General features: G+C 49.9%; 1 protein-coding gene across 4 annotated transcripts; it reads left to right on the top strand.

Moving 5' to 3' along the window:
- Nucleotides 1–68: 68 nt before the first annotated feature.
- Nucleotides 69–26,422, top strand: TMEM268 (transmembrane protein 268). 4 transcript variants are annotated; one of them, XR_013960626.1, is made up of 10 exons: nt 260–422; nt 4,535–4,723; nt 8,863–8,972; nt 11,404–11,511; nt 12,558–12,707; nt 17,600–17,710; nt 20,245–20,325; nt 21,187–21,375; nt 23,764–25,911; nt 26,114–26,422. XR_013960626.1 is itself a non-coding variant. In XM_080668680.1 (9 exons), the coding sequence occupies exons 2-9, from the start codon at nt 4,615–4,617 to the stop codon at nt 23,941–23,943; spliced, it is 1,038 nt and encodes a 345-aa protein (XP_080524806.1). In that variant the 5' UTR covers nt 69–153; nt 4,535–4,614; the 3' UTR covers nt 23,944–26,422. The 4 variants fall into 4 exon arrangements, 3 of the variants coding, with proteins under 3 accessions (XP_080524806.1, XP_080524807.1, XP_080524805.1); XM_080668680.1 differs by lacking the exon at nt 260–422 and adding an exon at nt 69–153 and having other exon boundaries at nt 23,764–26,422; XM_080668681.1 differs by having other exon boundaries at nt 136–422; nt 23,764–26,422.
- Nucleotides 26,423–27,799: the final 1,377 nt, after the last annotated feature.

The following is a 27,799-nucleotide window of genomic DNA, read 5'->3' as shown; positions in this document are numbered from 1 at the left end:
TCAGGTAACCTGGTCCCCACACCGATGAACTTAATAATACAGTACACATATAATTTTCCTATAAAACTCAGGTTCCTTAGAAGGTGCTGATCCCCGATATTGCCTCATCCACCGGGTCCCGTGACTGTGTTCGTCGGGGGATGGACCTCGGAGGTAAGTTGCTGCTCAGACAAGGGCCAGACCACACCGAGCCTCCCAGAGGGGCCGGAACTTGTCCCGGAGGGCCACCCCCACCCCCGCCCCTCACCCCCTACGCCCCAGAATCGCTGCACGTGGTCGACGAGCGCGGAGGCGCTTCCTGGCGTCCCGGGAGAGCCCGGGCTGACGAAAGGCCGCTCCCAGGTCGGCTCTGCCGGCCGCGCGGGGCGAAGGCTTCCCTCCTGACCCCGAGGCGAGCCCCAGGGGCGGCTCCTACCGGTGGGGTGAGTGCGCGGGGCGGCCCGGGGGCGGGACCGGGGAGGGCTGCGCGCCGCGCGTGCGGCGGGCCGGAGGCGGAGGCGCGGAGGGGCGGTGGCGGCCCCGACCTTCTGTGTCCCCGGGCGCGGCGGCGGCGGCGGCGCGGGGGGTGAGTGTGCGCGCGCCCGTGGGGCCGCGAGCCCAGATTGGAGCCGCGGGCCGGGGCTGCGCGACCGCCGGGTGCCCCTTCCTGGCTGCGGTCAACGCGGCGGGCGCGTCCCGCTCCTTCCGGACGCACTTGGGCCCCTTCCTCCGCGTCTTGGGCGTGGGAGCTGCTCTCGGGCGGATCCCAGGAACCGGTGGCCCGTGGGGGTGATTTCTGGGGTGAGGGAGACCCCGAGACAGCAGACCCAGAGCAGGACCTGAGGGCAGTGACTGGGGCCAGACATAGCTGCCCAAGGCCAAGGCCAGGCTAGGGGGTTATCCCCAGCATTCGCTGAATGAGCCCGGTTCCGTGTTGGCCTCGACCCCGATTGGCTCCCTGACCTTGGATAGTTCACTTTCATTTTTGGGTCTTAATTTTCTCATCTGTAAAATGGAGAACTTGGGCCCATTGTTTCTCAAGGCTTTTTCATCCCAAAACGTCTGTGACAGGTCCTCTTAGGGTTTCTTGGGACTTGGCGGTTTAACAAAAACAAAACCTGACTAGTAAAAACGGGGATCTTTCTTTCTCTCCGAACTCCCCTACTTCTCCCGCTCCCCCAAGCCCCCTTTCTCAAATCTCAGTGAGGCATCTGGTTGCTGGGGAGGCTGGGCACTCTGCAGAAATGGAGACCTTTGTTCAGCAGGACTTAAGGACATCTGCCTTTGCAGGGACTTGCCACCTCGCTAAAAAAGACGGATAACTGGAAGTTCTGGTTAAATGCAGAATCATCAAAGGCAACTTAGAAAACTTGGAGAAGCTGGGTGGGGGATGGATGGCCAGTTATTTGCAGGAGCCCCAGAGCTACGCTCACTCCCCAGCTCCCCCTCCACCCCATGCTTGCCTCTTCCTCCCATGTTCCCCATGGGACTGGATCAGCCCTGGGCAGGATCCTGAGCTCAGCACACGCTGGTAGGTAAAGGGTCAATGTCTGCCCGTGGCCAGTCTTGCTAGCACCCCTCCTACCCTTTGCATCTGATCTGTACCTCTCCCCTTCTTGGCAGTACCTCCCTCACCTCCACCTCTGCTCAGCCTTCCCACGGCCCCCAGGTGCTGCTGCCCACTGCCTTTGCCTAGGGCTGTGGTTGGCAAACTGCGGCTCGCGAGCCACATGCGCGGCTCTTTGGCCTTTTGAGTGTGGCTCTTCCACAAAATACCACGGCCTGGGCGAGTCTATTTTGAAGAAGTGGCGTTAGAAGAAGTTTAAGTTTAAAAAATTTGGCTCTCAAAAGAAATTTCAATTGTTGTACTGTTGATGTTTGGCTCTGTTGACTAATGAGTTTGCCGACCACTGGTCTAGGAGGTGAGCAGGTGAGGCAGGGAAGGACTTCAGTGATTGCCAAGTGCAAGGCAGACATCCTTGGGTTGTTGTTGCTTTCATGTCTCTTGGGGGTACAAGGTAAGAGGAAGGAAGTAAGGGGTGATAGGACTGACTGGTAAATGCTCAACAATGTTTGGGAGTACCTGCTGTGGGCCAGGTGAGGGGCGATGGTCCCCGCCCTCCCAGAGTGCCGCATCTCAGGTGCAGCCTGGAATTTGTTGCTAGATCACACCTTGCAGTCCCCCTCAACTAACTTCCTCCCTCCCTCCCTCCCTCCCTCCCTCCCTCCCTCCCTCCCTCCCTCCCTCCCTTCCTCCCTTCCTTCCTTCCTTCCTTTCTCTCTCTCTCTCTCTCTCTCTCTTATTTTTTTTAAAGGTGGTGTAAGGGACAGGCTCAGAGATACCCAGACCTGGGTCCTGAGGCTCAGGGGCATGGGAGTTATGGGATTGAACTCTGGAGCCAGATGGCCTTGGCTCACCTGCTGGCTCCACAGCTTCTAGCTTGGGCAGGTCTCTTCAAATCTTTGACCCTCAATTTTCTCTCCTGTGAAATGAGAAAAACCTATGAGGAAAGGGGCCTGATTGGTGCAGGGTATTGGATGTTATGCTTGTATTTCTTTCTGTAACTCCACAGCAGTTATGCCAGGTAGGCCTCCATGAACCCATTTTACAGATGAGGACTGCTCAGGGAGTTAAGTACCTTGACAGTGAACATCACAGCCATGCGAGTGGCTGAGAGGGGATTCTCGTCCATGCTCTTTGGCACTGAAGTCCTCGCTTTTCCCCCAATAGTTTATTGCCTTCTTGCCTCAGAGCCTGATACAGGGCAGTAAAGGCTCATTTTTGCATATTCTTGGTCCGTGGAAGAGGCTCCCATGTGGTCTTTCGAAGCTTAAAGTCAGGGCTGGCTCAAGTGCATGCGGTCACACACGGCCCCCATTTAGTAAGGCCCCCACTTGGCTTAAGGCTCTGCTGTCACTGTCTTGAAATTCTTCATCATTTTTTAACAAGGGGCCCCACATTTTTATTTTGCACTGGGCTCCACAAAGTGTGCATCTGGTCCTTTTTAAAGGACCGAGAGGAATGGAAGGTGGTGAGGGAGTGGGAGTCAGGTTCTCATTTTTAGGGGAACTGAGCAGTGGCGGGCACCTAGGGCCAGCTTGGAATCAAGCAGATGTGTGCTGACCGGACACTTCCTGGCTTCACCATTGTCGAGAACCATGGCAGCAAAAGAGAATTTTAGTGTCTTTTTTTTTTTTTTTTAAACAGGCAGGGCTGGTGTGTCATCCCAGGAATGTAGGCATGATTTTCCTTGGTGAGGCGTGAGTCTTAGGCCCCAGGTGGACACATCACAGATAAGGTGTGCAGGTTCCACCCAGAGCGTATGGCACTATGGAGACTGCACGTTGGCATCAAGGAAATACCCATTTCTGCTTTTGTTGATGAAGTGGCTAAGGGTCATGCCCGATGCACGTGCCAAGGTCTTTCAGTGCTAAGTGCCAAGAGGATGCATTGCGCCCCTCACTCGTTTTTTTTTTTTTCCTATATATACAAAGCAGGAATTATTTAACTGACAGCATTTCCATTTCCTCTTTGGCCTCCTGGAAGCTCAAAACCAAATTCCTAGATCAGGCATGGCAACTGTGTCAAACCTCTCAACAGCAACAACCAGAGATGGTGTTTATGGCATGTGTCCTTTGTTCCATGCTGTTAAACATCCTTTATTTCTAGCATCCTATCAATTCTTTGCAGCAACCCTGTGGGGAAGGTACCACTATTTAAATAGAGGGAAGCTGAAGCTCTTTGCGGTTAAACCACTTACCCAAGTTTACCTAACCTGTACATTGTAGAACTGACCTTTTAAACTGGTTAGCCTGACCTTGGGGTTCATGTTCTTGTACCTAAACCTCTGCTGGGGACCCTGATTGCCAGAATATCTGGGTATTTTTATTCTTCATGGTCATAACTTTAAAAACATTTTTTTCCCACCATCCTGATTTTCTTTATCATTTGTATTTTGCCAGTGGTCGGCAAACTGCGGCTCGCGAGCCACATGCGGCTCTTTGGCCCCTTGAGTGTGGCTCTTCCACAAAATACCACGGCCTGGGCGAGTCTATTTTGAAGAAGTGGCATTAGAAGAAGTTTAAGTTTAAAAAATTTGGCTCTCAAAAGAAATTTCAATCGTTGTACTGTTGATATTTGGCTCTGTTGACTAATGAGTTTGCCGACCACTGTATTTTGCAATGTCTCTGGGAAACTCTTTGAGATTCTTCATATGAACAAGTCTCCCCATGATGAATGTACCTGTGCTGCCCATAGTAAGGGAATGGAAATCCCACAGGCCTGGGAGTGGGGCCCCGGCAGCTCCTGAGTTTCCTGACTCCCCGATGCGTCTGAGCTGGAGAAGACCCGCGGCCAGAGGGGAAGTTCTCAGTCGAGGTCTGGAAGGGTTTTAGTTCTCCTCACTCCCCCTGAGAATGTTCCTCAGATGAGCAGAGAGACCAACGTCAAGGGGAAGACTCCAGTTGCCTCTCCCTGGCCTGGTGATGGCTTTGGCTGGGGAGCCCAGCCTGCTCAGGTCCTGGCCTGAAGTGCTTTCTTTGCTGTTTTCTGAAGGCGAGTGAAGCTGAGCTGACTGTTCCAGAATGAACCAGAGCGCTGAGAAGGGGAAGTAGACACCCCGCTGGTTCTCTGCTATGGCCTGTGAACCGCAGATGGGCCCTGGCGGGGCGGCCGGCCCCTTGCCCACCTCCTCTCCTGGCTGGAGTGCCCTGCCGGTAGGGAGCCCTCCTGGCTGGGGGCAAGGTAAGGCCATGACCTCAATTCCTTTCCCCGCTGCTACTCTCCCCAGGATCCTGAGTATGGAGGGAGGGCGAGGGAGGAACACAGAAGTGCCTTTAGATGAGGGTGGGCATTTGGGGATTTGTTTCCAGGCCAGTGTCTGTCATCTCTACCCATTCTCTCTGTCACTACCTCCTTAGATTAGGCCACCATTACCCTATGCTTGGATTTTTGCTGTAGCTTCCCAGCTGATCTCATCCCCATCTTGCCTCTTTTATCCATTCTTTATTTTTATTTATTTAAAAAATATATATTGATTGATTTCAGAGAGGGAGGGAGAGAGATAGAAACATCAATGATGAGAGAGGATCACTGATCAGCTGCCTCCTGCACGTCTCCCACTGGGGATCAAGTCCGCAACCCTGACATGTGCCCTGACCGGGAATCGAATCGTGATCTGGTTCATAGGTCGATGCTCAACTGGCTGGGCTGCTATCCATTCTTTATATGGCATCCAAAGAGATCTTTATTTATCTTCAAAGATTTTTCTTTTAATATTCCATGAGAGATCTTTTTTTAAAAAAATCTCTATTGTTGAGAGTATTAAGATGTCCCCGTTCCCTGCTCCTCCACCTGGATCCCTACCCGCCCCCGGCCTTCATCACCCTATTGTCTGTGTCCATGGGTAATGCATATATGCATATAAGTTCTTTGGTTAATGCCATGAGATATCTTGATTGTATATTTTCCAAAGTACTTTTCCTGCCACATCTTCCAAAAGATTCCATTAGTCTTTCCAGTGCAATAAAAGATGCTGGATTCTATTCTGTCCTCGCTTCTTTTTTTGAGAGCACTATATTCTTAATGACTTTAATACATACATTATCTAATAAGGAGAAACATTTACAACTATCAGAAACATTTGCATTAATTTTGAACGGAATCAGTATTTTGTGGGTTTCCAAAAAAGCAGCAGTTTGAACTCACGACTTGGTGACAAGCACGTGTCTGCTGAGGGAAGGGACGAGAGGGCACAAGGGTTCCTTTTTTCACTACTGTTATTAGGAAAACTATTTATACATACGCAACAGTGGAATGAAACGGATTGAAATAATTTTCCTTCAGAACTTTGAAGACATTACTCCACTGTTTTTTGGCAAGCCAGTTCTTATTTCTTTGTAGGAAATTTCCCCCCCCCACACACACACACACTCTCACACACACACTTACACAAACACACACTCACACACTTCTTTGGTAGCTTTTCAGATCTTTCCCCCTTATCTAGGTGTGAAAACAAGTTTTTCTAAGTGGAGGAATTGCTATTTTCACTTTAAGGAACAGATGAAAGAGATGATCGCCAAGAACCCAGGAACTCCTGGTTCGGAAGGCAGACAGAGAAACCGTGGAGAGTGTTTGCATTGCTTGGGCAAACATTTGTTCAGTGGCAAAGTGCCTGCTGAGGGAGCAGTTCCCATTCTCCGTGTGTGGAGTCCAAGCCTCGTGGGCTCCCCACTGTGGGCTCCCCATTCCATGCTGTGTGATGGGTGGGGAGCTAGTCTGGGCCCCATCCAGCATGCGTGCCTGCATTTTGTGTATTACCTTTTCTCCTCCTTCTCTTACTTTCATTTCCTCTGGTAACATTGGTCAAGATTTTTGTTCATCTTGCAAAGGCTCCTTTTCTGTTCCATGATAATGGTGTCCACCTCTTAGGGCCCTTGGAGGAGTAAATGAAATCATGACTTGAATCCTGGTACAAAGTAAAAGCTCAAATCCCAGAAGCTATTCTTTTTTTTTTAATATATATTTTATTGATTTTTTACAGAGAGGAAGAGAGAGGGATAGAGAGTTAGAAACATCGATGAGAGAGAGACATCGATCAGCTGCCTCCTGCACGCCCCCTACTGGGGATGTGCCCGCAACCCAGGTACATGCCCTTGACCAGAATCGAACCCGGGACCCTTCAGTCCGCAGCCCGACGCTCTATTCACTGAGCCAAACCGGTTAGGGCCCAGAAGCTATTCTTATTTTACTTTATTGTTCTATTTTATCCTTATTTTACTTTATTGTTCTATCTGTCCTTATTTTCTTTTTGCCTAGTTTTTCTCATTTCCTTATTATTATTATTTTTAATCCTCATCCCCAAGGATATTTTTTTCCATTGACTTTATTTTAAAAAATATATATATTTTATTGATTTTTTTACAGAGAGAAAGGGTAAGGGACAGAGAGTTAGAAACATCGATGAGAGAAAAACATCGATCCCCTGCCTTCTGCACACCTCCTACTGGAGATGTGCCCACAACCAAGGTACATGCCCTTGACCAGAATCGAACCTGGGACCTTTCAGTCCGCAGGCCGACGCTCTGTCCACTGAGCCAAACCGGTTAGGGCTTTTCCATTGACTTTAGAGAGAGTAGGAGAGTGGGAAGAGGATGGGAGCGATGGAGGGCAGGAGAGAGAGAGAGAAACATCGATGTGAGGGAAATATATCGATTGGTTGCCTCCTGCATGCACCCCAACCAGGGCAGGATGAACCTGCAACTGAGGTACGTGCCCTTGACCAGGAATCGAACCCGGGACCCTTTGGTTCTTGGGCTGACTCTAACTACTGAACCAAACCAACCCAACCATGGCATTATTATTATTATTTTTTAATCCTCACCCTAGGATATGTTTTTATTGATTTTAGAGAGAGAAGAAGGGAGAGAGAGAAAGAGAGAGAGAGAAGCATTGATCAGTTGCCTCCTACATGTGCCCTGACCAGAGATCGAACCCAGAACCTGGGCATGTGCCCTGACTGGGAACTGAACCTGCAACTTTTTTGGTGCATGGGATGATGGTCCAACCAATTGAGCCATCCGCCCAGGGCTCGCTCATTTGCTTATTTTTAAATCTAATTTTATCATTTTATCTACTTAAAATTTATTTTTTATGAAGCCACCTTAAATCCTTTCTGGTGTGGGAGTAAAAACAAATACAGTTGACCCTTGGACACACGGCTTTGAACTGTGTGGACCCACTGACATGCTGATTTTTCTCAATAAATACCTGTACTGTTTTCAATTGTGGTTGGGAGTTTGCGGATGTGGAAGGCCAACTGTACACCATTTCATGTCAGGGACTTGAACATCTGTGGGTTTTGGTAACGTGGGGGATCCTGGAACCAATCCCCGTGAATACTGAGGGGCAACTTAAGTTACACTTGGAGCCAGAAGTTGCACTCGGATTTTCACACCGGGAGGGGTTTCCAGTAAGCCGGTGTGCGTTTTCTATAGTTGCCACAACACATTACCACGGGCATAGTGACTTGCAGAACATAGTTTGCCTCTCAGGGTTTTGCGGGTTAGAAGCCTGACTTTGGCCTCACTCAGCGGAAGTCCTCACCGTGTCAGCAGAGCTGCATTCCTTCAGGAGGCTCAGGGGAGACGCTGGTTCCTTGGCTTTCCCAGCCGCTAAAGGCCGCCCACATTCCTTGGCTCATGACCCCTTCCCCCATCTTCAAAGCCAGCAATGCTCTGTCTCTCTGTGCCTTTCTTCCAGTCACATCCCTCCTGACTCTTTTGTCTCCCTCTTCCACTTTTAAGGACCCTGGTAGTTATATTGGGTCCACCCAGATAATCCAGGGCAGTCACCCAATTTACAGTCAGCTAATTAGCAATGTTAAGTCCATCTGCAACCTTAATTCTCCTTTGCCGTGTACATAACTCATGCACAGGTTCTGGGGAGTGGGGAGGGGTCCATTGTTCTGCCTACCATAGTTCGTTAGCGTACACTCTGTACCCACTGGGAATGTAAGAGTTGAGCAGTGCTTGAAGAAATGTCTGCTACATCATCTCCCCAATGTAGTTTATTGTCGTCTCTGTATCACAAATATCCCTTGTGATGGGGAGCTCACTACCTCCCATTCTGTGTGGACAGCTCTCATTTTGGAGTGGTTCTTCCCTACATGGTCTCTCATGGTGTCCTAATAGCCTCCACGCTCCGGCCCCCAGTTCTGCCTCCTGGGGGCTTTCCTGTCAACTCCAGTTCTTCTGTAGGGTATTGAGGACAGCCACCTGTCCCTCCTTGCCATGGGAAGGCTCTTGTGGCCGGAGGAGGAGACAGGCTCATCCACAGTAGTAGTGATTGCTCAGCCAGGTGAAGCTCCTGTCTGCTTTCAGATCTCCGCAATGGCCAGGTCCTTACGGTTCTCCGGATCGACAATACCTGTGCACCCATCTCCTTCGATCTGGGAGCCGCAGAACAGCAGCTGCAGACCTGGGGCATTCAGGTGAGTGCTGATTTGATTACATCCTTACTGTTTTCCATCCATCCATCCATCCTTCCATCCATCCATCCATCCATCCATCCATCCATCCATCCATCCACCGATCCTTTCATCTAGTTATTCACAAACTATTTTATTAAACATGTACCATATTCTTGATATGGTAAGGGAGAGAAGGGAGATGTGTTAGAACTGTCCTCTCTTACGCATTAATTCACTTAACAGATGTGCGTTTTGGATGCCCACTCTGCCAGGCATGTAGCTGGGCACTACACTGGAGAGGTGAATAGGCCCCAGTGCCTGTGCTCACTCTGCTCCCGGAGCCCAGTGGGGAGATGGACATATGTCGGATGAGTCCGACAGTCTGATATGAATGCTGCAGTAGAGGACTGTATGAGGCATGGAAGACGACCTGCACAGGGGAAAATGAGAAACCTGCCTCGTGTGCGGGCAGTAGTTAGAGGAGCAGATACTGGATCTGGGATCTTGAGGAAAAGTAGGAGTTTGCTGGGTAGACAGGGGGAGGGGCATTTTAGGAGAGGACACATTATAGGATTCATTAGCTGATAATGCAGTACCTTTAAGCATAGTGATTCGAGGTCTAGGCATCACAGATCCATAGCTCTGGATGCAGATCTAGCTCTCCTTAGTGCCTGTGTGACTTGAGACAGGTGACTGAATCTCTCTGGGCCACAGTGTCATCATCGTGAGGGCAACGTTAGTACCTGTTCCATAGGGTTCTTGTGATGACTGAGTGAAGTAATGCCTGAGGAACGCTGCACTGTCTCTGGCACATAGTAAATGCTCAGTAAGTTGTAGGTAGTGCTGTCGTCATTAGGTACCCCAGCTGCGGCTTTCTTCCCCGGCGTGGGAGCCTTCTCCCTGCGCTTCCCAGGGAGGCTCAGTTATGGGTGGGGAAGGTACACTGCTAATTTTACCCTGCAGATTTTAGAGGTCACGTCTTTAAACTGAATTGCATTATTGTGTGAAACAACATTTTCTCACCCTTAAAGGGAAACTTTCTGAATTGATAGTACTAAGCCCACATCAGCACAAGAGCTGGTTTATCTTCCCATGTTTCCTTCCAGCCTTTGTTGAGAAGAACGTTTTTCTTAAATAGTTATCTTTAGATGGGGTTTTCTTCACCCATGAACAGTTTACATACTGTCCTGCTGTGTTCCCACCCGGCACCTTTCCTGGTTAAATTCTGTTTTCCTTTTTTAAAAAATACGTTTTTATTGATTTCAGAGAGAGGAAGGGAGAGGCAGAGAGGGTAGAAACATCACTGGTGAGAGAGAATCATTGATCGGCTGCTTCCTGCATGCCCCACACTGGGGATTGAGTCCACAACCCGAACATGTGCCCTGACCAGGAATTGAACCGTGACCTCCTGGTTCATCGGTTGACGCTCAACCACTGAGCCACACCAGCCAGGCCAAATTCTGTTTTCTTAAGCAGTCCACTCTTGTGGGGCCTTTTGCACTACGGCATTACTGTTTGGGCAGGAAGATGCGAGTTTTCAGTACTTTGGGCTATTAATAGTTACTGATATTGCAGTACTGATAATAGCACTTGTCCACCGTGGAACCAGCACTGGGCCAGCATACACATACACTTAGATACACATATCTGTCCAAGAAGACAAAACCAACTGTGGTGGGCAGAGATGTATATACTGGTATATACTTACTGTATAAGTACTATATTATCTTATTTAATACTAGAGGCCCAATGCACGAATATTCGTGCAAGAATAGGCCTTCCTTCCCTCGGCTGCTGGCACTAGCTTCCCTCCGGTGCCTGGGACCTGGGCTGCTTCCTTCCTCCGGTGCTGACAGGCACCCGGGACCTGGGCTGGCTTCCCTCCGGCCCTGCTTCATCAGGAAGGATGTCCAGAAGGACGTCCAGAAGATGTCCAATCTAGTTAGCACATTACCCTTTTATTATTATAGATGCACACCACCTCTACAGGTGGGCACTCTTATTATCCTTGATTTACAGACGAAGAGTCTGAGGCTCAGAGAAGTGCAGTTACTTTCTCCAGGTCACACAGCACATGAGTGGCAGGGCCAAGGTTTGGACTCAGGGCCAGCTGACTCCCAGGCCTGTGCCTTAAACTTTAGGCTATCCCGGTCGGCCATGAGATACTGAGCCTCGGGCTGCAGGGATCCCTCTGTGGGACGTCCTCCTGGCTTTTGAGCCGCCCCACCTCACCGGGGATGCCTGACCTTTCCTGAGCCGGGAGTTGCGCCCTGTGGTCGCCATCAGAGCTCTGAGCTCCTCATTCTGCCTCTGGTCCAGCTCAGAGCGAGCCGGATCCCCCTGCTGCATGATAGTCATGTGAGCTGGGAATGACACGCTTGCTGGCGGGAAGGAGGTGGGGGTGGGGGTTCTCTGTGACTGACTGATCTCTTTTCCTGGGGTGGCCAAGCAGGTCCCGGTTGACCAGTACAGGAGCTTGGCTGAGAGCGCCCTCTTGGAGCCCCAAGTGAGAAGATACATCATCTACAACTCCAGGCCCATGCGACTGGCCTTCGCTGTGGTAAGGAGGGAGGTGGGCCCACACTGTCCTGCTGTTGCCCCTGTGGCGTGGCTGGATGCGGCGTCCTCTGGTGAAGCCTGTTGGTGTGGGTGCGGGTTTGGGGGCTGGTGGCACCGCTGCCTGGGAGAGGGCAGCACCCATGGACCTGGATCTGGTACAAGGGAATTTATGGCAGGGAGTGTGACCAGGCCCCATGTAGAGGATGGAGCAGGGTTTACTGAGGGCAGAGCTTGGCAGTGTGGATCTGCAGACCCACCACTGAGGCTCCGGACTCGGCATCTGGCTTTGGTCAAGACTTCACTCCTCTCTGGGACTTGGTTTCCCCATTTGTTCAACAGATAGGTCCATTTTTGCTCTAATCATGTGTGTGTGTACATACATGTGTATAGATACATATAAACATACATATACACCTACCTATATACAAACACACACATGCATACATATCTATGACGGAGCCAGCATTTGAACCCAGGCACTCTGGTTCAACCCCTCTTAATCGCTGTGACTTGTTGCTCCTCTATGGAAAATGGTCAAATAGCACTCTTAACCCCTATGTCCTGCTTCTTAGGAAGGAAAAGGGACAGCAACTGGCTTTCATTAACTTTCTAATAAGTGTCATGCTGTTAACATATGTTATCTTATTAATCCCTATATCAGCCCTGTGAAGTTAGTATTATCCCCATTTTACAGATGAGGAAACTAAGGCTCAGAGCGTTGTTATCACTTGTCCAGGCCACATAGCTGTTGAAGGATCACTGTGGGTTTCTGCCTCAAATTTCTCTCCCTCCCAAGCCCCCTGCCCTTTTCTGTTTTATTTAAAATCAGCGCAAGCAGGGATTTGGAGTAACTATTCTCACCCCATTTTCCTACCTTCACTTATGATCAAGGAACAAGGGCTCATTCTCACAGGCCCCCATCAGTCTCTCACGGGCCCTGTGAGCTCCCTGCATCCAAGGAGGTGTCAGAAGTGTGTCCCCTTGAGTGGAGCTGCCTTGCTCGAGGACTGGCGTTCCTGACCTTGCTCTTGCCCCGGCTTCCCGCAGGTTTTCTATGTGGTGGTGTGGGCCAACATCTACTCCACCAGCCAGATGTTTGCCCTGGGGAACCACTGGGCGGGCGTGCTGCTCGTGACCCTGGCCGCGCTGAGCCTGACGCTGACTCTCATGCTCATCTTCGAGAGACACCAGAGGAAGGTGAGATGTCCGGGGACCCCAGCCACATCCCCTCTGGAGGGCTGTGCAGGCAGGAGGATCCCCAGTCAGAGTTTTTCCTTTCACCCGCTTCAGCAAATTGCTGTAACCTTGAAATTCACACCGGCCCATGTGCCCAGTGACTCAAAGAAATTAAGTCACAAGTGTGATTAAATCCTCCCTGTCTTTCCTGTCGGATCCCTGTGGGTTGTTTCTCTGGAAGTAAGCTGTGTTTTGAGAGTCTGGGGGGTAAGAGAGGGCACAGAAAGCCAGTATTTGTGTGGCACTTAGAGGTTACTGAGTCCTGTCACTCACCTCCTCCCCCCATGCTCAGGAGGGCTCTGAGCGAGGAGGGTATTACCGAGGACGGGGTCCCTGAGGCCGAGGTTTGAGGGAGCTGGGTGGGTGCTGGCTCTGTGCTCTGTTGATAGTCACGTCTCGTTTAAGTCAGCAGCTACTTACTAGACCAGGGGTCCTCAAACTTTTTAAACGGGGGGCCAGTTTACTGTCCCTCAGACGGTTGGAGGGCCGGACTATAGTTTAAAAAAAAAACTATGAACAAATTCCTATGCGCACTGCGGGCCCGGGACGAGTCGGCTGCTAAGCAGGACAGGCAGCGGCACCCGGCGGGCCGGATAAATGTCCTCGGCGGGCCACATGTGGCCCGCGGGCCATAGTTTGAGGACGCCTGTAGTAGGCAGTGAGTGGGTGGTCAGAGTTAGGTAACTTGGCCCGATCCCACTGTGAGTGGCGGAGTGGTGGTTCAAAGCCCGAGACTGATTCCCCATCTCATTGCTCCCTCCTAGCGTATGTGTGGCTCACTAATGTATTCTGCTTCTTTAACATTCTTATGGGCACTTCCTATGTGGCTGATTGTCTGTTAAAGGCTTTACGTACATTAACTCATTACTAGTAAACCTGTCCAGTAAATCTCTGGGTAGAGTCTTCTATAGTCATTTTACAGATGAGGAACCGTAGGCTCCAGAGGCTCCAGGCGTAGTCCACGGTCATGCTGGCAATAAATGGCAGAGCTGGAATTCAAGGCCAGGACACTGAGATTCCAAGCCAGGTTCTCTGTTAAGATCCATCTCTCCTGGTATTTCATGGGTGCTGTGGCAGATCACCGTAAACGTAGTAACTTAAAACAACACAGATTTATTAGCTTACAGTTCTGTGGTGTAGAAGGTTGACACATCAGGGCTGCATCCTCTCTGGAGCCTCCAGGGAGACTCTGTTTCCTCACCTTTTCCTGGAGGCCGCCTGCATTCCTTGGCTCATGTTCCCTTCCGCCATCATCAGAGCCAGCAGTGGCAGGTTGAGTCCTTCCCACCTCTTTGACTCTGAGTCTTCTGCCTCCCTTTTCCACTTTTTAAATTTCTATTTAAAAACAATATTTTTTATTTCAGGGAGAGGAAGGGAGAGGGAGACAGAGAAAGAAAATAGAAACATCAGTGATGAGAGAGAATCCTGCACGCCCCACACTGGGGATCGAGCCTGCAACCCAGGCATGTGCCCTGACCAGGAATTGAATCGTGACCCCCTGCTTCATAGGTCTATGCTCAACCACTGAGTCACACCAGCCGGGCCCTCTTCTGCTTTGTTTTTTTTTAAAAAATATATTTTACTGATTTTTTACAGAGAGGAAGGGAGAGGGATAGAGAGTTAGAAACATCGATGAGAGAGAGACATCGATCAGCTGCCTCCTGCACGCCCCCTACGGCGGATGTGCCTGCAACCAAGGTACATGCCCTTGACCGGAATCGAACCTGGGACCCTTCAGTCCGCAGGCTGACGCTCTATCCACTGAGCCAAACCGGTTAGGGCCCCTCTTCTGCTTTTAAGGCTCCTTGTGATTACACCGGACTGCCTGGATAATCTGGGATAATCGCCCTATTTTAAGGCCAGCTAATTAACAGCATTACTTCCATCTACCACCTTTATTCCTCTTTGCCATGGAGTGGAACATGCTCACAGGTTCTGGGAGGAGGACTCAGGCATGTTGGGGGGTGCATTATTCTGCCTCCCACACCTCTGCCGTCTTTTCAGTGCCGAGGAGGCTCTCCCAGGACCTGGCACAGAGCCGGACTTTGAGATCTTTAGCAAACACTCCGCTCTCACCTGACTCAGGAGGAGAGGGTGGGGTGTTGGGCAACGTGGTCGGGCTTTGGGGGATGAGTGTCATTTAGTGCCTGTGCACACAGGGACAAATAGGAACTTTATGGCTCAATCGTTCCGAAAAGATCTTTGACTTTGCAAAGATGAGACTGACAGAATAATGCTGCCTTGGGCTCTGTGGAAGCTTCCATGGCCCTTGTGCTTGGCCTATAAGAAGTAAGTTGAGCTGGCTGTTCCTGCAGCTAGAAGCTTCTCTCAGGGAGGCGGAAAAAGCAAAGGATATGCTGCTTTAGCAGGAGCAAGCGGAACATTGACACCTGGCTAGCGCTTCGAGGATGCAGATGTAATTAATGCAGGTCAGGGAATGCCTATTGTGGCTCTATGCCTCCTTTCCCCCCTTCTTATTCAGCTGGTATTTATGAAGCCCCTGCAAGTACCAGGGAACGTGCCAGGCGCAAGGCACAGAGGTGAACAAGACGTGGTGTCTTTACCCATAGGTGCAGCATAGAGGCCCTAGGTACACAACGACACTTCTGTTATCACTGTTTGCTCATTCCGGGAATCCTTCCAGGGTCCTTGCCTTCCTAGTAATGACTACCATTTAATGAGCACCTACTATGTGCTCTGTCTTTGGAACCTGATATCGATGCCCAACAACAGCCTGACAAGGAGGCAGGAGACCTCTACCACTTGGAAGTTATTACTTAACCTCTCAGAGCCTTAGTTCTCTCACTTGTAAAATGAGATAATAATTGTGGCATCCTCCACTCTCCCACCCCGAGATTGTTTGGAGAATTAAATGACTTAATACATGCCAAGTGCTTATAATCGTACCTGCTATAAAGTACGTGCTCAGTAAGTGTTAACTGTTACAATTATTGAGTCTTTTGGCCAGTGGGGAAAAAGGCTCAGAGAGGTTAAGTAACCAGTCCCTGGCCACACAGCATCCTCAGTTCTTGCCTCAGCTCAAGGACTTCTTCCTCCTTGGATCCCTTGTCACTCAGGACCATGCATATCCCCCTTCCTGACCATCGTCACTCTTACTGTTAGTGGCCGACCTGCATCACATAGCATCCTTGAGAGCCTCAGCACTTTGCATATACTGCCTGCTCCCCTTGTTTGGGGCATTAATATCCTTTTTCAAAATCGGAAGGTTTGTGGGGAAGGCAGGTAAGCCCCTGCCATGTATCCCGTACAGAATAATGCACGTTGCTAGGGCATGTGGGAAGGTCCTAAAAATACTTGTTGCGGCCAGTGGGGTACAGCGGAAAACACTGCGCTCTCAATTCAGTATCATCATCGGAATGATATCATTACCTGACACGCATCGAGTGTTTATTCTTCACAGGGTTCTGTGTGGATGGACTCATTTCGTCCTTATTATAAGCCTTGCTGTGACAGGGTGTGAGTATCTTCAATTTGGAGATGAGGAGATGGGGGCAGAGACATAGTGAGTAATTTGTCCAGAATTATGCAGGTGGTGAAGGTGGAGTCAGGTGATGCAGGTTTCTGAAAGGGGGAACCACCCTTGCAAACACTCTAGGCCAGTGGTCGGCAAACTCATGAGTCAACACAGCGGCAAACCGACCACTGCTGTGGGCGAAACAAAACACAGTCATTCCTTGATTGTCACAGTACCGGCATTCCTGGGCAATTTACTGTATTTTAAACCTGTTTGAAAACAAACCCACTGTAGGTTTAAGTGTGAAGTGGAGTTAGGTTGGCCAGCCAGAGAACGATGAGTAGAATTTTCACCCAGAGGACATATTTAGTCCAGGTTGGCCAGGAGACCGTTCTTCCGTGTGGGATTGTCTCTCATGGGACATGGCCTCCGTGGGAGGCACGCAGTTAGCCTCCCTGGCCCTTGTGCCTAAGGGCCAGCTTTGCCAGCCATTCCTATGGCAGCAGAGTCTTCTCACATTTCCGAAAGCTTCCTAAGGGGGTCCCGCTCTTTTGGGAACCATTGTCCTAATTGAGCTGCTTTCTAATGGCATCTGAAGCCCTTAGTGGGGGGTCTCTTCCCCAAATCAGCACTGTGGACCCTGACACCCTTCTCCTCCCTTCTCCCCGGCCTGCTCAGCTTCTACCTTGTCAACTAAATCTGTCATGTCATTGGTTTGGGTGGGAAAAGGGGACAGAGCTGCAGAGGGCCCCCATGCTCCACTGAGGGCCAGGCACTGTGCCAGATACTTTGGAAAGTAGGTGCCTTACAGACAGAGTAGGTGCTTCACTGACACAATAAATGCCCAGTCCCCCACCCCCATTCTTCCCCCCGCCAGCCCCCTCCAACTCTCCTCTATCCTCCCTCCATCCCTCCTCCATCCCTCCTGATCCCCCCTCCATCCCTCCTTCATTCTCAATCCCGCTCCATCCCCCCTCCTGCAGATACCTATGGCCCCTGACTGTGTCCCAGGCACTGGCCTAAGTGCTTCACACACACAAACTCAATTCAGTCTCACCACATTCCTAGGAGACAGAGACAGACTTTTTCTTTGTTCTACATGGCTGAAGAAAGCAAGACTCCGGGAAGGGACATAACCTGTCCACGGCCCCACAGCCCGGAAGTAGCAGAGCTGGGCTTCAACTCTGCCTGACACTATTGAATTGATTGTGTCAGCAACTCCACAATCCCATTTGATAGAGAAGACGTGGATGTGTCTTGAAGAAAAGGACTGTCCCATGGTGTCTAGGGGTGGGGTGGGGGGTGTGGTCATTTCTGGTGCCCGAGGGCTCCCTGGCAGCGTGGAGGTCTGGTCACTGGGCTGGTGTTTGTCTCACAGGCCAACACCAACACGGACCTCAGGCTGGCGGCTGCCAACGGAGCCCTGCTGCGACACCGGGTGCTGCTGGGCGTGACGGACACGGTGGAGGGCTGCCAGAGCGTGATTCAGGTACGTGTCTCAGAGAGACCTCTCCCTGACGGCCCGCTTTTGGGCTGATGGGGAGTGGTGGCCCCATGTTCTCCCAATCTGCACAGTGTCTGCCCGAGTCCGCTACTAAGACAGTGTAGGCAGCCCTTCTCTTCCTCCCTGCTCCAGGGTTCCCTCCTGGAGACTGTTCTCTGGGTGGTACCCAGCAGCCTGGAACCTCCGTGGGGCCGGCTGGAAGGGAAGCTCAGAGACTGTCCAAGCCTCACTCATTCAGCATTTATTCAGCAAACTGTGGGGCCTCCTCTGCGCCAAGCCCATGCAAGGCCCCAGGAGAGGCAGGTCAGATCCTGAAGGCATTGTCTGTGGCAGGGGTCCTCAAACTTCTTAAACAGGGGGCCAGTTCACTATCCCTCAGATGGTTGGGGGGCCGGACTATAGTTTAAAAAAAAAACTATGAGCAAATTCCTATGCGCACTGCGGGCCCGGGACGAGTCGGCTGCTAAGCAGGACAGGCAGTGGCACCCGGCGGGCCGGATAAATGTCCTCGGCGGGCCGTAGTTTGAGGACCCCTGGCTCTGTGGAGAGCGGCTACAGTGTTTGGACAGGTTCAAGCCTCGGACTGATGAGAGGGCACAGTCCTCTCATTGCCATGTGCAAGTCCCAGCTTGGAAGGCAGGGCCCTCCCAGCACAATTATAGCCAACAGCTGTAGTTGTAAGGCTGAACCTATGGTCCGAACACGTGGCCCCACGTGCCTGAGTAATGTAGGCTTGATAGAGTTCAGGTGCATGTAGTTGAGTAGGATTGAAACCCACGAGAACGTTGTAAACATCTTGATCACGCCCTTACTTTGCCTCATGGCATCTGCTATAAAATAAAGACACGGCTTGTGGGCATCGTCGCTGTCTCTCAAAGAAGCAGCGTCCCACCGAGACCCAGCTTTCATTCTCTTGTCTGTCTTTTCTAAGCCTTTCAGCCGCCCCCACTCAGGTTCACCCTTGGCCGAGCTGGCGTGGCACAATTGTCCACCTGGCTCGGTTGTTTTCTTTGCCCTAAGGACAGTGGGGAGAGCTTAAGTGACTAGTATGAGTTCACCCAGTAGGTCCTGGCTGGGCTCCCCAGGTAGGATGGCTAAATCTATGTAGCACTGCATCTGCCCCTTGCCCGGTGGGAGCACAGGGTGGACGGTGGCGGGGACCTGGGAAGAATCTCCTTGTGCACATCACCTGTTCATCCTACAAATATTTACTGAGAGCCTAGTGTGTGCCAGGCACTGCTCTAGACACACACAAATCCTTGTGTTTAGGGAGCCTGAGATGGTGTAGAGTGTAAGAGGATGTTGACTGACACCTGGGGGTGAACTTGATGGCATTGTAAGATGTCTGGCAGTTCAGATGTGACATGGAGACTGACATTTCCTTGGACCAGGGGTCCTTTCAGCTTCATTTGTCTCTGAGTCCTCTTTATGGATTGGCACATGGGGTGACTTGGCAAGTGTTAGTTGGAGGCATAGATGGATGGATGACCCATGAATGGACACATCTTTTAAAATAATTGGGTTCTTTCATTTTCAAAGTAGTATCTTGGGATGAGGTGATACAGTATCTTGGGTTTTCTTTAAAATCATTGGGGTGGGGTAGGGTGGGGTGGGGCAGGGTGGGGTGGGGGATGGAGGTGTCTGGGGTGAGTGGTGGGTGGGGGTAGAGATGAAACAAGAGTAACCATGAAGTGATAATTGTTGAACCAAGATGCTGAGTAGCTGGAAGTTAATGACATCATTTGCTCAACTTTTATATATGTTTGTAAAATTTCATAAGGAAAAAGAAAAGAAATTAACTTAAAAAAATGTTCCTTGAGGATGAGACAGTGGGAGAGATTAGTTGTCAAGAGGGGTGTGACCTTGGGTCTTATGGGTTGGTCACTGGGAGGAGGGAGGTCTGGGATCAGAGGAAGTGGTCAGTGGTTGGAGGTGTGAGACATGGCTACCAGCTTCTTGCAGAACTTGGGTGAAGTGTGGCAGGTGTGGAGCTGTCAAGATGATGTGATGTGTGAACATGGAGGATTTCGGTCTGGTTGAGTTTAATCTGGCTTCCTGGCGACTGTTGAGGTTGTGGCGGAAGGGGTGGTACAGTGAGGTGAGAGGTCTTTGTCCCCTGCTCCCCTCCCTGCAGAGCACCCACGTTGATGACCTCTGACCTGGCCGTGGGTAGTGGGGGGTGACAGCTCTGAAGGGTTTCATTCATTTGCATGTTGGATTCCAGACCGAAGGGCCCCTGAAGATGAAGGCAGTAGCCCTGGATGGATACGTGATGTCCAGGGCGGCTTGGAGTCTCTCAGATGCTTAGTGACTGGTGGGAGGTGGGGTTGCAGCCTTTTGAGGAGGTGTACGCACAGAGCCAGTTTTCCTGCGTGGGGACTCTGGGAGAGAGCAGAGTGGCCTGTTCCCGCCAGAGGCCTCCGGCAAGGTGGCAGGAGACAGAAGACCATCTCAGGGACCGAGGGTTCAAGGTCAGGCTGGCTTTGAGCTCCAGGGCTCACAGCTTCTTCTTTCCCCAGCTCTGGTTTGTCTACTTTGACCTGGAGAACTGTGTGCAGTTTTTGTCTGAACATGTTCGAGAAATGAAGACTAGCCAAGAGGTAAGATGCCTTAAATGAAAAACAAACAGACAGAATAAACCAGGAGACCAGATTGTAGAGATTGCCTTGGCTCCATGTTGGGAAATGCCTATAGAGAAGTTACTTAGAAGGAAGGACACTGTCACATCAGTGGTGGTTTTGCCGAGGGAATGAAGTCTTTGTAACTAAGTAATCTCCTTTACTAACTATTGGCATTTTCCACGTTTCCTATGGTGAGCATATGTTTGTTTATAGTATAATAATAATGAATGTTAATAATAATGACGATCCTGGTAGAGGACAGTACCATGCGTTTAGGCGGCTTTCACTTGTTCAGAATGCCTGCCCACCGTTTATAAATAAGGTCAGAGAACTCTTGCTCTGATTCCACAGATGAGGAAACCGAGGCTCTGAGAAGTCCTGTCGTCGCCCTTGGGTGCTCACGGAGCCAGTTGGTGACTCCCGGTTTGGGACCCAGCCCTCCTGTCTCCGAGCCCTGGAGTCAGCCTTTCGCTGGGCCCTATAAGCGGTCTTGAAGTCAGGATTGTAGGTTAGCCCTGATCCTGGCCCACTGGCTCCTGTATGGCTTCGGGCAAGGCCTTTGAGCTTCAGTTTGCTCATCTGCAACGTACAGGGAAAGTTTCCCCAGGCTGCTTTGAGAGCAAATGAGAGTGTAAGGAAAAGTGCTTTAGGAGCGCTGAAGGACCGTACTTTTGTGGGGAATGACCTGGTCTCTCCAATGTGGCTCAGTTCCACCTCCCAGCGTCTGAGGCTGTTGAAGGCCCATCTATCCTCTGTGATCTGCAACTCAGGCAGCGCCTTGGCCTCCCACGTGCCACCCAACTTGGGACACCACCCGAGCGCCCTCTGTTTTCTTTGCAGTCCTTGCTGAGAAGCAGGTTGAGCCAGCTCTGCGTTGTCATGGAGACTGGGGTGAGCCCCACAACGATAGCGGAGGGGCCTGAGAACCTGCTGGAGGAAGCTCCTCTCCTGCCCAGCAGTTCCCGTCCCGCAGAGAGGCCACTTGTGCAGACTGAGCTTCACCAGCTCGTTCCGGAGGCTGAGCCGGAGGTAATGGGCCCCCGGGGCAGTTGAGCCACCTTCTCTCCTGGGATATTTGCATAGACTCCAAGTGGGGACCTCAAGTTGTAAATTCCCAGGGACATGGCTTTCCTCAGTTGGTAGAGACCATATAGGTCTAGCCTGCTAGTATTGAATATTTTTTTCCTTACCCCCCAGCACTTCAGAAAATAGTTTATAGGAGTTATTTGTTACTCACTGGGTTTCTCCCTCATTTTTAATACCTTGGACATTCTTTTTGGCAGTTTCACTGGATGTGTAGTTGTGTGATCATTGATTGCCTATCTTAATCCTGAACATGTTGATGAATATTTGGGTCATTTTAAAATCTTTTTATCAGTCTTATCTACTTGTTTTGCAGTTAGATGTTTAAGTCTTAGCCGGTGTTGCTCAGTGGATAGAGCGTCAGCCCTCGGACTGAAGGGTGCTGAGTTTGATTCCAGTCAAGGGCACGTACCTTGGTTGCAGACTCCATCCCCAGACCTGGTTGGGTGCATGTGGGAAGTAACCAACCGATGTCTCTCTCTCACATCGATGTTTCTCTCTCTCTGTCTCTCCCCCTCCCTTCCACTCTCTCTAAAAATCAGCAGAAAAATACCCTCCGGTGAGGATTAACAAAAAAATATTTTTTTAAATTAAATCTTAATATTCATCTCTGTTGAATCCCAGTTCCTCCAGCCCCAGAGTTCTGTTGGTCTTGCCAAGCTATCTGCTGGGTTGGACCAGTGCTGGTAGACCAGAAATCTGGTAATGTGTTTGTGGCTCATGCTGCCCTCTTCTCACTATGAGGATACACCCACTGTCTAGGAAACATGCAGTGAGGAGTGAGCTCAGGCATGGTGTGTGCAAGGGAGTGGGGGGCTTGCACATAGGACTATTACAAGAGAAAAAGATAAATATATTAATCTCTTGAACCCCATGGATTTTTTTAAAATAGTTATTTTAAAAAATATTGATTTCAGAGAGGAAAGGAGAGGGAGAGAGAGATAGAAACATTAACGATGAGGGGCAATGGTAAGATATGTACACATATAATACCTTAATAAAAAAAAAAAAGAAACATTAATGATGAGAGAGAATTATTGATTGGCTGCCTCCTGCACGCCCCACACTTGGGATCAAGCCCGCAACCCAGGCCTGTGCCCTGACCAGGAATCGAACCGTGACCTCCTGGTTCATAGGTTAACACTCAACCACTGAGCCACGCCAGTCAGGCCCCATAGACTTTTTTTTTTAAAAGCACAAAAAAAAAAAAATGGATAATATCACATACTCTATTGTGGCATGCATGTCTAGGTTTATGCGAAATAGCCTATTAAATATGATGGGTCTTTAAATTATATTTTCAAATTCATTCAAATCAATAGTAATACAATTTCCTGCTGTGAATAGCAAATCTCAGTGTGTGTGCACATGTTTGTGAAGTAGCTGCCCTTATCACTTAGCGAGAAAAAAATTTAATCAATGTGCATGTCTCAGCATGGGCCAGGCGTCATATTTCAGTAGGAGATCCGTGCCTGTGAAAGACGAAGAAATAGTTATAATGACCTCTTATATTTTGACAGCTTTTTGTTTTATCATGCATAAAATTCTTTAGCATGCTTTCTGAGGTATGGATTCGTTTTTCTTCTCCAGTGGATGAAATAGCTTCTAAGAAGTCAGCTGACGTGCCCAAGGTCACAGAGCAAGGGAGAATGTGGCAAAGCCAAGGGCAGAAGCCAGGGGGTATTCTGTTCCTGCCCACCCCCATTCACTCGTGATTTTTTTTAAAAAAATATATTTTATTGATTTTTTACAGAGAGGAAGGGAGAGGGATGGAGAGTTAGAAACATCGATGAGAGAGAAACATCGATCAGCTGCCTCCTACACACTCCCTACTGGGTATGTGCCTGCAACCAAGGTACATGCCCTTGACCGGAATCGAACCCGGGACCCTTGAGTCCGCAGGCTGACGCTCTATCCACTGAGCCAAACGGGCTAGGGCGTGATTTTCTTCATTGTGTTTCATTGACCTCATGCATTTTACAGGCTCATAGACATTGGAAACTGCAAACTGTGTGTGTGTATGTGATTAGCTGGGATAAATTAGTGCTAAATTCTCTAGCACTTGAGGTTCCGTAGTTTTTTTGTGCATACTATAATCGCCTGTCAGCAGTTAGGTTACCCACTTCAGAGATATGGAAACTGAGGCTGCAGGAGCCTCACAGCGTCAGTTGCAGAGCTGGGGTTCCAGACCAGACCAGGAATCTTCCAAGAGTCCCAGACGAGGGCCTGGCCAGGTTCTTCCCAGTGAGCATCCCTGCTGGCCCAGGGGTGTGAGGACCGCTTGGCTTCCCCACATGCTGCGTGGCCCTCACTCTGCTTCCCTGCCTCTTCCAGGAAATGGCCCAGCAGCTGCTGGCAGTTTTTGGCGGCTACTACATCCGGCTCCTGGTGACCTCCCAGCTCCCCCAGGCAATGGGGACACGACACACAGACTCTCCAAGGTTTCCGTGCCCCTGCCAACTCATAGAAGCCCACATCCTGGGCACGGGGTGCTGCCCGTTCCTGGCCAGGTGACCTAGGGACAAAGGTGCTCATCCTCCTCCAGGACTGAAGGCGAGAAGTCAGGGAGGCCTCAGGAGCCCAAGGTGGCCCATGGTGAGCCCTAGGCGAGGAGAGAAGCATCTGGGGACACTCTGAAGGGTGTGTCACATCAGCAATGGGGTGTCGTGCTCACTCCAGGACCCTGCACAAATGTGACTGTTGACATCCCCTGATGACCCCAGGCCTTTTCAGAAGCAATGGTTGCCAGCTGCTCCCAGCTGCAAGCTACTCTCCGGGATGCTTGGAACTGTGGGCCTGGAGGGAAGGGCTGCTCTGCCATCCTGTTCACTGTCTGAACAGCCCAGCAAATGTGAAGATGACCATCAACGTTCGGTCTCTGATGATGCCCCCATCTCCACCCTGTCACGTCAGATGGGGAAACAGAGGCTCTGGGAGGATGCTGGTCTGTGTGGCACTGCCTTGGGCCTCTAGGCTGACAAGGCTGCCTCTTCCCAATCTGAGAAAAAGAGGTCGATTCTCAGAATGGTCTCCTCCTTTATAAGTTTTCTCCTGTATTGAAGGAAAAACAGCGGTACCTCTGCTTGTTGTCTGCCATTGCACAGGCTGCCAGGAGACAGAGGAAAGAAAGAAGAGCATGTAACTGTCAGTGGGGCTATCTGGAGAAGACCCGTTTTGAGGACTTATTTCGCTCAAAGGCCTGCGTGCCTGTGGCTGTGGTTTTATGCTGCAGGTGGAGAGCAACGCCCGGTTTCCTGGCCCTGGCACTGTCCTGGAGGAAGCATCCGCTGTCCCTCGTGGATTCCGTGAAGAGCTGAGGCTTCAAGATCTGGCCTTCATTTGCAATTTGGCCTCACCTCCCACAAAGTAACAAGTTTCATAAGTTGAAACGTTTTGCTGGACTGACATACCTATGCCATCATAGCTGTTGGCTCCTATGCATGCCTCAAAGCTCCGCCTTTCTCATCCCATCTTCAGGGAGCTTTCCAACACAGCCAGGCCTGCGACTGTTTGCCTCCTTTTAAAGTCTTGATGTAGCTGCTGCCTTTACTGATGTTTTGTTTTGTGGATTCTATTTTCCTGTGCACATGCATATTTTCCTAGCTAGACTGTAAGTTCCTCAAGGAAAAATATTACACCTTACCTTTTGTGAATGGCCTGGTCCTAGATGCTAAGGGGTAATTGCTTTGTCATCTCCATAGTAGCTTTTGCAAGTAGCTTTTTGTGAGAGCCAAGGATGAGGTTGGTACAGACCTGGGTTCTGGTCCTGAACTGCCACTTCTAGCTGTGTAACTTTTGGCGGGTCCTCAGTTTACCCATCTATGTAAAGGGTAGATTCCATGACTCTAAATGGCCCTTCCAAAGCTAAAGTTCTGGAAATGTCTTTTTTTTTTTTTTTTCTCCATTGTGGCCCTTGGCCTGTCTAACTTTTATGCCTTCATGTACATATAGAAAGGTTCTAGAGTGGCAGTCGCCAACCTTTCGGACCTCACGGACCACCAATGGCCCGTGGACCACCGGTTGGCAACTGTTGTTCTAGAGCCCCACATGGATAAGGTGTCCCAGACCTGATGCACCTTGGGATAGAACACTGGCCTCGCTAGCAGGAGACCTGGATTCTCACTCCAGATCTGCTGTTTCCTAGCGGCGTGACCTTGGCTAGGTCACCTAACCTCCCCGATTGTCATTTCACTCCTTTATAGATGGATCTGGTGAAATGTAATAACGTGGGTGACTTGCCGTGTAAGAGATGAGTCTAACTATTGCTTTCTCTGAGCCAGAGGAGAGAAATGGTGTGCAGAGCAGCCCTTGGAAATGGCTGTTTTAGGCATTTCTCTTCAGCCAGCTTTTAGGGCAGCTTTGCTCAATGAGAATTATTCATGAAGGTGATTATTACTCTCTTTGTCACCTGCCACAGAGGAAGTGTGGGCTGTGAATGTGATCAGTAGAAGCCTGTAGTTATCATCCAAGCATAAAATCCTGGTAAGTATAATAACAATAAAAATGTGTGGTAAATGACAAAACAGCAGTTTTCCCATGTTAGGGCTTAAAGGGTCCTTGTGTGTCCTTTCCTCTGTTTCTGACGGTCTCCCCTGCTGGGTGGGGCGTTCAACTGTGCCAGGAGGTACATGCTCAGCTTTCTCATTGAGGAACTTCTGTCATCTCTGTCTTGCCCATTTCACAGGGCTGCTGGGAAGATCAGATTCCACAAATGAACGTGCACCCTGTTTGAAGGCCCTGTGTTCATGGCAGCCATGGCGATGGGGAAGGTGGGACAGTGTCTGAAGTGGGCGCTTGGGTTCTGGAGTCATACTGATTCCAATCCGAGTTCTCCCCACTTTTAGGTCTCACTCCTCCCGTGTGGAATGGGGATAGGAGTACCTACCTGGCAGGTTATCATGAAGATAAATGATAGAAAAAAATGTCAAGTGCTTGCAGCTTTGAGTTGCAAGCTTGAGGAAGAGCTCAATAAATTGTTGCTATTTTTCTTAAATCTCTCACTGTCTTGTATATGGTAGGTGCCCAATGTACTAGTATATTTTTATTGATGTAGTAGGCCATTAACAGTTTATGTTTATTCCGTCTACATCAGACCTCAGTCACTCTAGCACCATGGGGTATATTTATGTGAATAAAGATTCTAGTCAAATCTTTCTTTTTGTTTTTAATGCTCTTCTGGTACGCCAAACCTTATTTTTTTTATTTATTTTTATTTTTTTAATTGTTTGAAGTATTACAAATAGTAGTACATATGTCTCCCTTTTTTCCCCCCCCATTGACCTCCCCCTGGCCTCCCCTACCCCCCAAGACATGCCTTTACCTGCCCCCCACCCAGTGTCTTGTATCCATTGGTTATGCTTATATGCATGCGTACAAGTCCTTCGGTTGATCTCTTACAGCCCACCCCCCCAACCTCCCCTGTCTTCCCACTGTAGTTTGATAGTCTGTTCAATGCTTCTTTGCCTCTCTATCTATTTTTCCCCCCATTTCTTTCCTTAAAAAAATCTTGCCTCTGCAGACTAGAAATAAACATATAATAACAAAAAATGTTTGAGTCCCAGTTTCCATGTCCAACAGTTCTGAGTCCCCGTTTCAATGTCAAACAGTTCCTTATGTGTGCATGTCAGCAATGATATCTGAATGGTGGGCACATGGTGGCAATGCAGGTCCGACCCTCTCTGGTTTGGTCCTAGGCAACCTGCTGCGATGCACAGCTGCTGACTGCTAGCACGGCAAGGCGTTGTCTGCGTCTTCCATCTCTGGACTGTTTCTCCTCTTGTCTTCGTGGTTGGAGCAGACCTGTCAATTCCTCTCTGTTGCAGGAATCCACATGGTCTTGGAGTTGTTTTCTGAAAATATACAAACATATTCTCGACCAAAAGTTAATAAAGGAATCTTTTCTATATAATTGATTTGGAATCCTTTTTATTTTTGCCCAAACGATTTTCCTTTGTCTTATTTAGACACCATGTGTCTTTTTCATGGGTGTCTTGCTTTATCGGGGGGATCTCTGCCCTTCCCGGCTGCAAACTGTCTCACCAGCTGCGCCTCCGCCAATTCGGGCTGGATTCCACTCGTTTCAGCTGCTCCCTCTATTTGCTCCGGGATAAGGCTCAGGACACGTCCGGCTATTCCGCCGCCATTTTGTCTCTCCCAAACCTTATTTTTTAAAAAAATATATTTTTATTGATTTCAGAGAGAGGAAGGGAGAGGGGGAGAGAGATAGAAACATCAATGATGACAGAGAATCATTGATTGGCTGCCTCCTGCATGCCCCACACAGGGGGATCAAGCCCACAACTCGGGCATGTGCCCTGACTGGGAATCGAACCGTGACCTCCTGGTTTGTAGGTCGATGCTCAACCACTGA

The sequence above is a fragment of the Plecotus auritus genome (genome assembly GCF_963455305.1).
Source record: "Plecotus auritus genome assembly, chromosome: 5".
NCBI classification, from domain to species: Eukaryota; Metazoa; Chordata; class Mammalia; order Chiroptera; family Vespertilionidae; genus Plecotus; species Plecotus auritus.
Note: the sequence above shows the minus strand (reverse complement) of the source record. Positions and strands in the feature narration are given on the sequence as shown.